The sequence below is a fragment of the Myxine glutinosa genome, chromosome 10 (assembly GCF_964187855.1).
Source record: "Myxine glutinosa chromosome 10, kmMyxGlut1.1, whole genome shotgun sequence".
Lineage (NCBI taxonomy): Eukaryota > Metazoa > Chordata > Myxini > Myxiniformes > Myxinidae > Myxine > Myxine glutinosa.
The window spans coordinates 99,472,008-99,485,732 of NC_136270.1; the positions used below are offsets into that span (position 1 = coordinate 99,472,008).

General features: G+C 44.6%; 1 protein-coding gene across 1 annotated transcript in view; it reads right to left on the reverse strand.

Moving 5' to 3' along the window:
• Positions 1-13,725, reverse strand: part of LOC144893964 (uncharacterized) — a 49,588-nt gene that overhangs the window by 33,684 nt on the left and 2,179 nt on the right. The window contains 2 exon segments of the mRNA XM_078785218.1: positions 10,947-12,129; positions 12,132-13,724. Coding sequence (XP_078641344.1) covers positions 10,947-12,129; positions 12,132-13,724 — 2,776 coding nt within the window.

Consider the following 13,725-nt stretch of genomic DNA (forward strand, 5'->3'; position numbering starts at 1 on the left):
GAAGTGTAAAAGAAACTCACCAGATTGATATACTGATTTTTTTTTTTTTTTTTTTTTTTTGTATACAAGGTCGAGGCTCGTGAAAGAGCGAACATTAATCACACAGAAAGACAAACCGACACATAAAACATATAACATAGGGAGCGGTAGACAAGATGGGGAGAGAGGGGGAAGGACACAAACACAACATTTGAGAGCAGGGACCGAGAGACATGGAGACATCGAGAGATCTGAGAGAGGGCGAGGGCTTGGGGGGGGGGGCGTGGGAAGGGGGCGGTGGGAGAGGTATGAAACATATGGACACTGCCAGGACTTCCAGGAAAGAAGTTGGAATTTCAAACAAGGTGGATCTGGGGTGAATTAGCGGGGGTAGAAAAGATCAAGGTTTTGGATGGGGGAAGATAAGAGATGGTGGTGAACAGCTGTTTTAAAGACCTGGAGGGAGGAGTGGGATTGAAGGGAGTGAGGGAGTTTGTTCCAGAGGCGGGAGAAAAGAGGAATGAAAGAGTGAAGGTGAGCAGAGAGCCGAGATTTCGGCAGTTTAACCATCAGAGGGTTGCTGGCAGATCTTGTGCGACCTGTAGGAATATTTGGGGGACAGAGCACAGAGAGAGCTGGGGGTGCAAGGCCGGAGAGGAGTCGGTAGAAGACAGAAAGACCACCTACCTGCCTGCGGTGAGTGAGTGAAAGGCCCTCAGAGATAGCTTCATCGCGGGAGATTCCAATAATTCTGAAAGCTTTGGTTTCAACAGCGTGAAGCCGAGCTAGGTGTGAGGCAGGAGCACCGGCCCATAGGGGAGAACAGTATTCCATTGAGCTGCGGATGAAAGCCTTGTATGTGGTGAGGAGCTCAGGTGTGCCGAGGAAGGACTTCGCACGACGGAGGATGCCCAGTCGGCGACTGGCTTTGGAGGCCAGCTTGGAAATGTGGTTTTCCCAAGAAAGATCATGGCAGATAGTGAGACCCAAAATCTTGAGCGACAGAACTTCTTGGAGAGGATTGTTGAGAAAGTAGATGGGAGGGTTGTCCAGTCGATCTTTTCGGAGAGACATAGTAAGAGTGTGAGATTTGTCAGGATTGAAAGACATGTTCCACTTGTTTGACCAGTCTGTGATTTTGTCCAGGTCTTCAGAGAGTGAGGAGGCAGCAGACTGCCGATCTGAGGGAAGAGGAATGGAGCGGCAGAGAGTGGAGTCATCAGCAAAGAGATAGAGAGGATTTTCGAGAGAGTCAGAGAGATCATTGATGAAGACCAGAAAAAGCACGGGGCCCAGAACACTGCCTTGGGGAACTCTAGCCTGAACAGGAAGAGGAGATGAGAGAAACCCATTCAGGGCCACACGTTGACGACGACTAGAGAGGAAGTCCGCCAGCCATGCGTGGAGATTTCCATGGATACCAAAGGAGGAGAGTTTGGTGAGCAGAGCGGGGTGCCAGACCGTGTCGAAGGCACGTGATATGTCGAGGGAGACAGCTCTAATTTCCTGTTTGGCATTGAGGACCTCCATCCATTGTTGAGACAGCAGAAGCAGCATGTCCAGAGTAGAGTGACCTGGTCTGAAACCAAATTGATGATCAGAGATCAAGCCATTGGAGAAGAGGAAAGATTTCATATCCGAAGCAATGATGGATTCCATGACTTTGCTGATAATTGGGAGAAGGCTGATTGGTCTGTAGTTGCTAGGATCTGTTTTTGCACCTTTTTTGTGCAAAGCGGTGATGTTGGCTGATTTCCAAGCAGATGGCAGTTGACCTTGAGCAAAAGAGAGGGTGAAGAGAACAGAGAGAGGGTGAGATAGAGCAGCAGAGCAGGATTTTAGGACCCGTGGGCTGATGCCGTCGGGTCCAGTTGCAGAATCAGAGTCGAGGGTTGACAGAAACTTTTCCACCTTGTCAGGAGGAAAGGACACGGAGTCCAGGAGCAGCAGGGTACGACTGGGTATGGTGGGTACAGAGAGGGATGGGTTTGGGACACAAGATTTAGAGGCAAACACAGAGTTGAGGCATTCAGCTTTTTCACGTGCGGAGTCAGCTGTGTAGCCGTTTGAGGTAAGGGAGGGGATGGAGGGGGAACAAACACCAGAAACGGATTTGACCAGACGCCACCAGGATTTGGAAGAGGGAGACAGATAAGAGAGTTCGGTCTTGAGAACGGAGAGATATTGTTTCCTGGCTCTCCTGAGGGTGGACACACACTTGTTTCGGGCTTTGTGAAAGGAAATGAGATTTCCTTCCGTTGGATTTGCTTTCCAGGAGACGAAGGCAAGTTGTTTCTGGGCAACAGCCTCACCACAAGATTCCGTGTACCATGGACGGGAGGAAGGGTATGACAACTGAAGACGAGATGGGATAAATCTGTGCATGAGAGAGAGCAATTTACTTTGGAAGAATTCCCAGGATGAGTTGATGTCAGAGGTGGTAGAGATGGGAGACCAGTCCAGATGATTGATGGCTGCTTGAAGACCGTGCCAGTTGGCCTGAGTGAAATGCCAGACTCGTCGACGCTGAGCAGGCTCCCTGAGGATGGTCAGAGAGATGTCCACTTTAACAAGGACATGATCAGATGATCCGATCGGAGCAGAAGAAGAGCAGCAGACATTTTCAGGGAAGTTAGTCATAACCAAGTCCAGAAGAGAAGATGTTCCGTTGACTGAGATCCGGGTCGGGAAATTGACAGATTGTGTCAGTCCCAGTGAGTCGCAGAAGTCCTTTGCTGAGGAGCCATGGCTGGTGAGAGAGGTACCCACACCCAGCCAACTGGCATGATGACAGTTGAAATCACCACATATGAGGAAGAGAGAGTTGGGATGAGTAGATAGAAGTTGGTCCATATCATCAGACAGCGAGATGTAGATAACTTGTATTCCCATATATATATATGTAGATAGATGAGTTAAGAAAATAAACCCAAGTCAAGAAAAAATATATATATTCCATATTAAATGCCAAGTCTGTATATATATATATATATATATATATATATATATATATATATATATATATATATATATATATATATATATATATATATATATATATATTATATATATATATATATATTGTTGTGGATATGAGGATTGTGTTTTTTTATTGTGTTTTTATTACTATTGCTTTATTCTGGACCCTCCTTACTCCAGTTATGTAAAAAGGTCAAAGGGCATTCCCGTAGTTAGTTCCATAAAGCATACATAAAGGACACTATAATATCCCTGTTCAGTAGTTTATTTCCTTATTCTGTGTATTAGGTTAAGGCTTTGTCTTCCATTAAAATGACACTCCATTGCACCAAGTGAAATAAGATAGAGTCCCTTCATTCCCCATTCCCACTCCCAAAACTTCCATTGCCAAGCCTCAATTTCCAGCTACATCCCCTCCAAGTCTCCATTGCCAACTGCACTGGGCAGTTTGCCAGTTTGTTACAGCTGCGGGTTGTTTTCGCCCCAAAACCGCCATTAAACATGTGCTCAGCTCGGGGAAGAAGGGCGTGCCCGCCCATCGTCATCAAGGGTGGCGTCAGAGGGCCTGTGCCCACCAATCAAGGCCGAAGCGAGCCCACTGAGGGGCGTGTCCTAAAGGCCGGCGGCTTGATCGCCGGAGGCGTTATAAAAGCGCGCGCGCAAGAAGCAACGGCGTGTGGTTGTCGATGGTGAGGAGTTGTTGGAGAGTGAGATCGTCCAGGGAAGCACAAAGCCTGCTATTCGTCGCCTTGCTCGCCAAAGTTGGACCAAGCAAAGGAGTTAAGCAAGAAGCCTGGAGAAAGCACGCGACGTCCACACAGCAACACAGCCACAGCCACAACAACAGCAGCTTCAGATACAGCAGCTTGGGGCCTGGACGGCAGTTTGGAGCAGGGCCGCGAAGGAACGGCGGCTGCCCAACGTGCCGATCGTGCTGCAGGACCCGTTGGACCTCCCTCTCCCTCCAGCCATCCACCTCCTGCCATTCCTATCATCATCCCCCGTGTAAGTGTGTTAGTAGTCTGTCTTTTGTCTTGTCCCTGGGAATAAGTTAAGCCTGTTAAATAAGCTAGTATTTTCACTGTGTCTCTAATATCTTCTGTAAATTATTTTCTTATCCTTCCTTCTTCCTTGGTTTCTTTCAATCCTGTACATAGTAATAAATTTAGTAGTATTTTCAACCTTTTGTTTCGTCCTCTTCTTCTTCTTCACAACCGTGTCGCTTTTGTCTTTTCCATATTGAATATCTGTGGCGCGATCCGGCCAACGTTCGGGAATTGGGTTAGTCGGGGTAACTGTACGTCCGCTGGGCCATCCGCTCGGCAAACACAACATCTTATCCTCGGTCCGTAACAATATATATATATAATATATATATACTAGCTTGGCTCGGCTCGCTTCGCTCGCCTCACCGAGCGTCGTTGCTGAGGAACGGGCTTATTTTAGCTGAGGATAATGACTGCACCTGAGTTGCTGTGTTGTCATGATTTACACCAATCAGAATACAAACAATTATTTTGCACAAATGTATTTGTTGTGTTTGTGATATTACATTTTTATAGGCAATTTAGGTTGAAGATTTAGGTTGAATGTTTTTTTTCAAGAAAGAACCCCTCAGCACATACATAGGGGAGGGGTAGGTGCAGACTGGAAGTTTGGGACGATTACACCTCACCACCACATAATTTAAAACACCTCACCACCACATAATTTAAAACACCTCACCACCACATAATTTGAAACACCTCACCCCCACCTAATTTAAATACCTCATCACCAAGTAATTTAAAACACGTCACCACCACGTAATTCAAAAAACCTCACCACCACATCATTCAAAACACCTCACCACCATGTAATTCAAAACACCTCACCCCCACGTCATTCAAAACACCTCACCACCACGTAATTCAAAACCCCTCACGACCACATAATTCAAAACACCTCACCACCACATAATTAAAAACACCTCATCCACATGTAATTCAAAACAGCTCATCACCACATAATTCAAAACGCCTCACGACCACGTAATTCAAAACACCTAACCACCACATAATTAAAAACACCTCATCCCCACGTAATTTAAAACATCTCACCCCCACCTAATTCAAAACCCTCACGACCACGTAATTCAAAACACCTCACCACCACATAATTAAAAACACCTCAATACCAAGTAATTCAAAACACCTCACCACCACGTAATTTAAAACACCTCACCACCAACTAATTCAAAACACCTCACCACCACATAATTAAACACACCTCACCACCAAGTAATTCAAAACACCTCACCAGTCAACACCACTTAATTCAAAATACCTCACCACCATTTAATTCAAAACACCTCACCACCACGTAATTCAAAACACCTCACCACCACATAATTCAAAACACCTCACCACCACATAATTCAAAACACCTCACCACCACGTAATTCAAAACACCTCACCACCACGTGATTTAAAAACACCTCACCACCACGTAATTCAAAAACACCTCACTACCACGTGATTTAAAAACACCTCACCACCACGTGATTCAAAACCACCACCACGTTATTAAAAACACTTCACAACCACGGAAACAAAAGTTTCAGGGAGTAGTTCAGTGACAACACAGATACTGCCCAGATATGTAGATATATAAATCGATGACTGAGTGTGCCTGAGTTGCTGTTTTGTCATGGTGGACACCAATCATAACACAAACAATTATTTTGCATAAATGTTTTTGTCATATACGTGATATTACATTTCATAAACAATTGAAGTTGAATACTTAAGTTGAAAAAATTAATCTTTTTCAAAAAAATTTGCAAAAAAAGTTGTTTTTTCAAAAAATTTCAAAACACAAACCCTTAAAGGCATATACACGGGAGAAATAGGTTCATACCAGAAGTTCCGTACGATTTTACAAATGTTTGAGGTAGTAATTCAGTGACAAGACAAGACAGACACTGCACAGATATACGTATTTATAGATACTAGGGCATGCCCGTACTATATATAAGCTAGGACGTGCCCGTACGTGGGTGCCCGTTCCTTGCCAAAAAAAAAAAAAAAAAAAAATTTGTGTAGGGGTGTGTGTGTGTAAACATCCTAGGGCGTGCCCGTACGTGGGTGCAAAAAATCATGCGTGCAAACAACAACAACAAAAAAAAACTTTGAAACCACGTGGCAGTAACGACCACAGAACCCCCCCCTCTATTTACATGAATGGTTTGGTCCATTCGCAACGACCACAGAACCCCCCCCTCTATTTACATGCAATGGTTTGGTCCATTCGCAACGCCAAAGCGAACGGCGAACGGCTAAATCGCCATAGCTCGGTAAGTACTTGTCCGATTAATTTCAAACCTTGAAAAGGCACATCCTCGGGTCCCCAGCAATATACCTGGCAAGTTTCAAGTATATCGGACCGGTAGTTGTCGAGAAATCGTTGTCGCATACATACACACACACATACACACAGAGATTACTGGAATTATAGATAGATGCTGTGTATATATACAGTCGCGTGAAAAAGTAAGTACACCCCATGAAAAGTTTGGACTTTTTCAACATATTTCAACATACAGCTATTTGATCTTCATCTATCTATAATTCCAGCAATCTCTGTGTGTATGTTTGTATGTTTGTATGTTTGTATGTTTGTATGTATGTTTGTCTGTGACCGCTGTTTCTCGACAACTACCGGTCCGATATACTTGAAACTTGCCAGGTATATTGCTGGGGACCCGAGGATGTGCCTTTTCAAGGTTTTAAATTAATCGCAGAAGTAGTTACCGAGCTATGTCCAAAAAACGATTCAACCAATCAGAGAGCAGCGAGCTATCACGTGTGCCGAACGTGGCGAACAGACTCTGCCTCGGATGGCACATTTGAGAGCGTATTCATTTATTTCCCGTCGGCAAACTATGTTGGCGTTAAACTATGTTTTAAAACTAATTAAAACTAATTTGCGATTCTTTCGCTTTGCGATGCGATTTGCGATTGCGATAAACTCGCTCGGGCGTTAAACTATGTTTTAAAACTAATTAAAACTAATTTGCGATTCTTTCGCTTTCCTGCGCATTTGTGCACGCGATGGCGATTTCTTTTATTCTTTACCAAACTCCGCAACCGCAAGCCGTTAGCTTTGGACCAAACCATTTCATGTAAATAGAGGGGGGGGGGTTGTCACCGTACTCGCAAGCCGTTCGCTTTGGACCAAACCATTTCATGTAAATAGAGGGGGGGGATTGTCACCGTACTCGCAAGCCGTTCGCTTTGGACCAAACCATTTCATGTAAAGAGAGGGGGGGGATTGTCACCGTACTCGCAAGCCGTTCGCTTTGGACCAAACCATTGCATGTAAATAGAGGGGGGGGGATATACTTTTAGATATATATATAGTACGGGCATGCCCTAGTTTCAACAATATTGATAGATAAAGGTGATATAATATAACAAATATCATGAAACATTTACATTTTGTAGTCCATTGTATAATTTAAATAAACATAAATGCAAATTTCGCATGTGGAAAAAGTAAGTACACCCCTACATTTATCACTACTTCAAATACCTAAAATTAGAATCAGGTGCACCAGCTCAGGTGCAAATGATTAGAACATCGTTAGAGAGGATCTTGGAGAAACCTGTCTTATTTAAACCTCAGACATTTAGTTTGGTTTGCTCTTTTTGTTGTTGAAGTGTGCGGTGTCACCATTCCTAGATCAAAAGAGCTCTCTGAGGCCTTCAGAAAGAAGGTTATAGATGCCTATGAGTCTGGGAAGGGATTTAAAAAGATCTCCAAACAATTTGAAATCGATCATTCGACTGTCCGGAAGATCATCTACAAGTGGAGAAGATTCCAAATAACTGCCAACTTGTTCAGGCCAGGCCGTCCCAGGAAGTTCAGCCCGAGAGCAGACCGCAAGATGCTGAAAGAAGTCTCTAAGAACCCCAGAATGTCATCACGGGACCTACAGGTAGCTCTTGCCACTGTTGATGTCAAAGTGCACGAGTCTACCATTAGAAAGAGGCTGCACAAATTTGTTCTACATGGGAGGTGTGCCAGGAGGAAACCTTTGCTGTCCAGAAAAAACATCAGGGCAAGACTAAAGTTTGCCAATGAACATCTAGGCAAAGACCAGAACTTCTGGAACAATGTGCTCTGGACAGATGAGTCAAAGGTAGAGCTATTTGGCCACAGTACCAGAAGACATGTTTGGCGAAAACCACAGACAGCATTTGACCACAAGAACCTGATACCAACTATAAAGCATGGTGGTGGAAATATTATGGTTTGGGGCAGCTTTGCTGCATCAGGGCCTGGGCAGCTCACCATCATAGAATCCACTATGAATTATTCATGGTACCAGAGGGTGCTTGAGGATAATGTGAGGACATCTGTCGGAAAGTTGAAGCTCAACCGAAGGTGGACCTTGCAACATGACAATGACCCTAAACATACCAGTAAATCTACCAAGGAATGGCTGAAAAGAAAGAAATGGAGGGTTCTGGAATGGCCAAGTCAAAGCCTGGATCTAAATCCCATCGAGATGTTGTGGGGGGATTTGAAACGAGTTGTGCATGCAAGAAACCCCTCAAACATCGCACAGCTGAAAGAATTCTGCAAGGAGGAGTGGGCAAAAATTTCTCCCAGTCGATGTCAGAGACTGGTAGACAGTTATAAGAAACCTACATGAGGTTGTTTCTGCCAAAGGGGCAATACCACCTATTAGAGCCAAGGGTGTACTTACTTTTTCCACATGTGAAATTTGCATTCATGTTTATTTAAATTATACAATGGACTACAAAATGTAAATGTTTCATGATATTTGTTATATTATATCACCTTTATCTGTCAATGTTATTGAAATGAAGATCAAATAGCTGTATGTTGAAATATGTTGAAAAAGTCAAAACTTTACATGGGGTGTACTTACTTTTTCACGTGACTGTATAAGATAGATAAAATATGTTGACATAAATCGATTAGCGTGGATCGGGATGCTGTGCTTGCCTCACTATACATCGCTGCAGAGGCACAAGTTTGTTTTAACTTAGGATAATGACTATATCCTAGCAACTACAGACCAATCAGCCTTCTCCCAATTATCAGCAAAGTCATGGAATCCATCATTGCTTCGGAAATGAAATCTTTCCTCTTCTCCAATGGCTTGATCTCTGATCATCAATTTGGTTTCAGACCAGGTCACTCTACTCTGGACATGCTGCTTCTGCTGTCTCAACAATGGATGGAGGTCCTCAATGCCAAACAGGAAATTAGAGCTGTCTCCCTCGACATATCACGTGCCTTCGATACGGTCTGGCACCCCGCTCTGCTCACCAAACTCTCCTCCTTTGGTATCCATGGAAATCTCCACGCATGGCTGGCGGACTTCCTCTCTCGTCGTAGTCAACGTGTGGCCCTGAATGGGTTTCTCTCATCTCCTCCTCCTGTTCAGGCTGGAGTTCCCCAAGGCAGTGTTCTGGGCCCTGTGCTTTTTCTGGTCTTCATCAATGATCTCTCTGACTCTCTTGAAAATCCTCTCTATCTCTTTGCTGATGACTCCACTCTCTGCCGCTCCATTCCTCATCCCTCAGATCGGCAGTCTGCAGCCTCCTCACTCTCTGCAGACCTGGACAAAATCACAGACTGGGCAAACAAGTGGAACATGTCTTTCAATCCTGACAAATCTCACACTCTTACGATGTCTCTCCGAAAAGACCGACTGGACAACCCTCCCATCTACTTTCTGAATAATCCTCTCCAAGAAGTTCTGTCACTCAAGCTTTTGGGTCTCACTATCTGCCATGATCTTTCTTGGGAAAACCACATTTCCAAGCTGGCCTCCAAAGCCAGTCGCCGACTGGGCATCCTCCGTCGTGCGAAGTCCTTCCTTGGCACACCTGAGCTCCTCACCACATACAAGGCTTTCATCCACAGCTCAATGGAATACTGCTCTCCCCTCTGGGCTGGTGCTCCTGCCTCACACCTAGCTCGTCTTCACGCTGTTGAAACCAAAGCGTTCAGAATCATTGGAATCTCCCGCGATGACGCTATCTCCGAGGGCCTTTCACTTACTCACCGCAGGCAGGTTGGTGGTCTTTCCGTCTTCTACCGACTCCTCTCCGGCCTTGCTCCCCCAGCTCTCTCTGGGCTCTGTCCCCCAAATATTCCTGCAGGTCGCACAAGATCTGCCTGCAACCCTCTTATGGTTAAACTGCCAAAATCAAGACTCTCTGCTCACCTTCACTCCTTCATTCCTCTTTTCTCCCGCCTCTGGAACAAACTCCCTCACTCTCTTCAATCCCACTCCTCCCTCCAGGTCTTTAAAACGGCTGTTCACCACCATCTCTTATCTTCCCCAATCCAAAACCTTGATCTTTTCTACCCCCGCTAATTTCACCCCAAAATCCACTTTTTTGAGGTGACTTTTGTCTTCTTTCCTGGAAGTCCTTGGTGTCCTTGCGTTTTATACCTATCCTGCCTCCCCCCAGGCCCTCTGCCTCCCACACATCTCCCAATGTCCCTGCCCTCAAATGTTGTGTTTGTGTGCTTCCTCCCCTTCTCTCCCCATCTTGTCAACCACTCCCATTTTTATATACTTTGTTTACTTGTTTGTTTGATTTGCTGGTTTGATAAATGTTAGCTCTTTCACGAACCTCGACTCTGTATACAAAAAAAAAAAAAAAAAAAATGAGTTGTTGTGTTGTCATGATTTAAGCCAATGATAATGCAAACATTTCTTCTGCTCAAATTTATTTGTAATATCTGTGATGTTACATCAACATCTTTATAAGCAATTTAAGTTCAAGATAGTGATAACACTTCACTGTAAACAATACAACATGTCGCAGTTCTTGGAAGGTGAAGCAACTGCTTGATAGCGAAACGAATATTGTCAGGGTGGCCAACGCGTGATGATACTACATACAGTTGACCATGTGTGAAGACCGGTTGTTCTAGCCACAAGCACACCCTAGACAAACTCTGCCCCTGACTCTTGTTTATGGTCATGGCAAAGGCAATTCTCACTGGGAACTGACGTCGTTGCCAATGGAATGGGAAAATCCCATCTGTAGGTTGAAGAGTGATGCGAGGGATAAACACACTGCGACCTGCATTGTCACCATTAGCAATAATAGCCTTTAGGAGGCGGCCACAGATAACTTCTTTCATGATTAACCGTGTCCCATTGCAGAGTCCTTGCTTCGGGTTGAGGTTGCGGAGCAAGATTAAAGGCATGCCATCCTTGAGTGAGAGTTGATGAGGTGGCATTCCAGCAATGTTAAGGGAATTGAGATATTCAGTTGGGAAACGTGTGGCATCGTCATCATTTACTGTCTTGTCTGCACTTTGACAAAGTGTTGGTGTTCCAGGAAATGTATCTGGCATGACCTCGTTGATGGTATCCACCAATGTGTTTTTTGGTGCTAATATTACACGATCTGCCATCCACTTATGATCTGTGTGGTGTCGGTGAAAGTCAGGAAAGACCCAGTCAATGACTTCACTCATGGATCTCTTGATTGTTTCACGTGAGGTGCTGTCAATTTGCATGCACATTTCCTCTGGTATTTCAATGCATGCCTCATTGTTGTAGGGTAGCTGTCCGTTGCCAAGTTGTAGTAGCCAACGATCAAACTCCCTCAATTTTTTATCATGTCCATTCATAAGCACACGCATATTCTCGGTAAGGTGGAATATCTTGAAATGTTGCCACAACACAGAATATTTCAGAGAGGCATTGGCAATCTGGGCACGTGATCCATGTTTAATAACAGGAAGCACCTGTCTAAAGTCTCCAGCAAGAACTATTACTTTTCCCCCAAAAGGTATGTCTTGGTTGGTGATGTCTCGTAATGTACGGTCAAGTGCCTCAAGTAGGTGCCTGTGACTCATTGGAGCCTCGTCCCATACATTAAGGTTTGCTCTACGAATTAGGTCAGCAAGAACACTTTGGTGAGATATAGATAATGTTGTTGAGTCAGTGACCATGATGGGGGCTTTGAACCTGGAATGAAATGTACGTCCACCCAGCAGAAGTGTAGCCGCAATACCACTTGAGGCAACAGCTAGAGAAACACTGATTTTATCACTGTGCAGGGTGCGTGCAGCAGCTAGCAGAGTGTTCAGTGTATAGGTTTTACCTGTCCCACCTCCTGCATTACATCCAGGAAGATAGCCAATGGTTCCTTTTTCTGTAAAGCAACTATAACAGTGTCATATACCTCACGTTGAGAGGGTAGAAGTGCATTTGGGCCATGCAAGCGTTGGTTTACAATGTTTCTCAAAGTTTTAAAATCATAAGCAAGTTCCTCCTGAATAATCATTGGCAGTTGTGGTTGTGCAATATTTCCATTGATTGCTTGCACTGTTGCACGCAAATCATTTGTGACATTTGGCAGATGAAACTCAGAAAGTTGTCTGTCGTGGTGTTGAAGGCGACGCTCAACGTCCAGCAATACCATTGCACGCAGGAGTTGATGATCAGCTTGTTGAGGAACCCGAGGAAGAAAGTCATCCCACCAGTGCATATGGTGATGGTCGAAGAGCATAACTGGGTTAGCAGGGTTTGAAAAGAGTAGGAGGGTCACAAAGAGCTCCCTGATTTGTGGGCACATTTGTGTTGCTTCTGCATCTGTCAATGCAAAATCCCATTCTCTATCATTTTGAAGGAGACCAAGCGTCTCACATGCACTTTGGAAAGTTTCATGGCACTGACCATTAATAGTCCTAAGATAGTCATATGATGTTGCACCTTTGCTGTGATCATGATTCAGTAGCATTCGAAGGTAGTAGACATATCCAGCTAATGGGTGGACATTGAGTACTCTACCGATTGTTTTGAATGCACCCTGGCGTGGAGTCCATGTCTTTGTATTGTTTTTCCAAACAAAATTTTCTGGAAAATCACAATATCTGACCTTGGTGCTGGGATTGATATGGTTGTAATTGAAGAATCCCACCAATTCAGTCGTTTGGCTTTGGTTTGTAGATTGACGCTCATGCCCCTCTTCAAAGTAGACCATTTGGTGGTCAGGAAGGTGTACACGTAAGGCATACACAGTTGGATGGCGCTCACTAATATTGAAACAGAAAAGCCGCCAGCATGCCTCCATAGAGCCAAGGGAACGTAAATCTTGATACCCTTTTATTTCATTCCGTGAGCTTGCAGTCGTTTCTCAATCTGCCTCAGCACATTGCACCTGCACCATAGCTCTGTCATTGCCCTTGTGAACATACTTGAATAGATATTTTGCTGCAAGGGCCGAGCAGCATACTTCACAATTTATGTGAGCCTTATATCTGATGCTGGAGTATGGATTATATGGGATAATCCAGCTGTTGTCCACAGTGCGGCGATTGTGTATGATTTGGCGACCACCTTGCAGTGAAGAGCGGCGACGATATGTGGGGTAGGTATGGTTGTCATCCCATTTTGTAACATTAGAGAATGCTTTGGGATAACCCTTGTCACACACCCCATTTTTCATGCAAGGGGAATTTGGCTTCTCTGGTCCACAAGGTCCATGTACCATGCACTGCAGGATAATGTCCTGGAGGCGTTGTGCTTGAACACGTTGTAAGGAACCCTCTTCAAATGTTGTCGGATCAGAAGGTAGTTCTGCACAAACTAAACTGTCCACATCATCAGCCGAGCACAGTCTGTTAGCTTGCTCGAGAATAATAAGAATGTGAGCATGTGGTAATCCTCTCTTCTGAAATTCCACTACATATTGGTGTGCAACTGCTTTCCCAAAGATG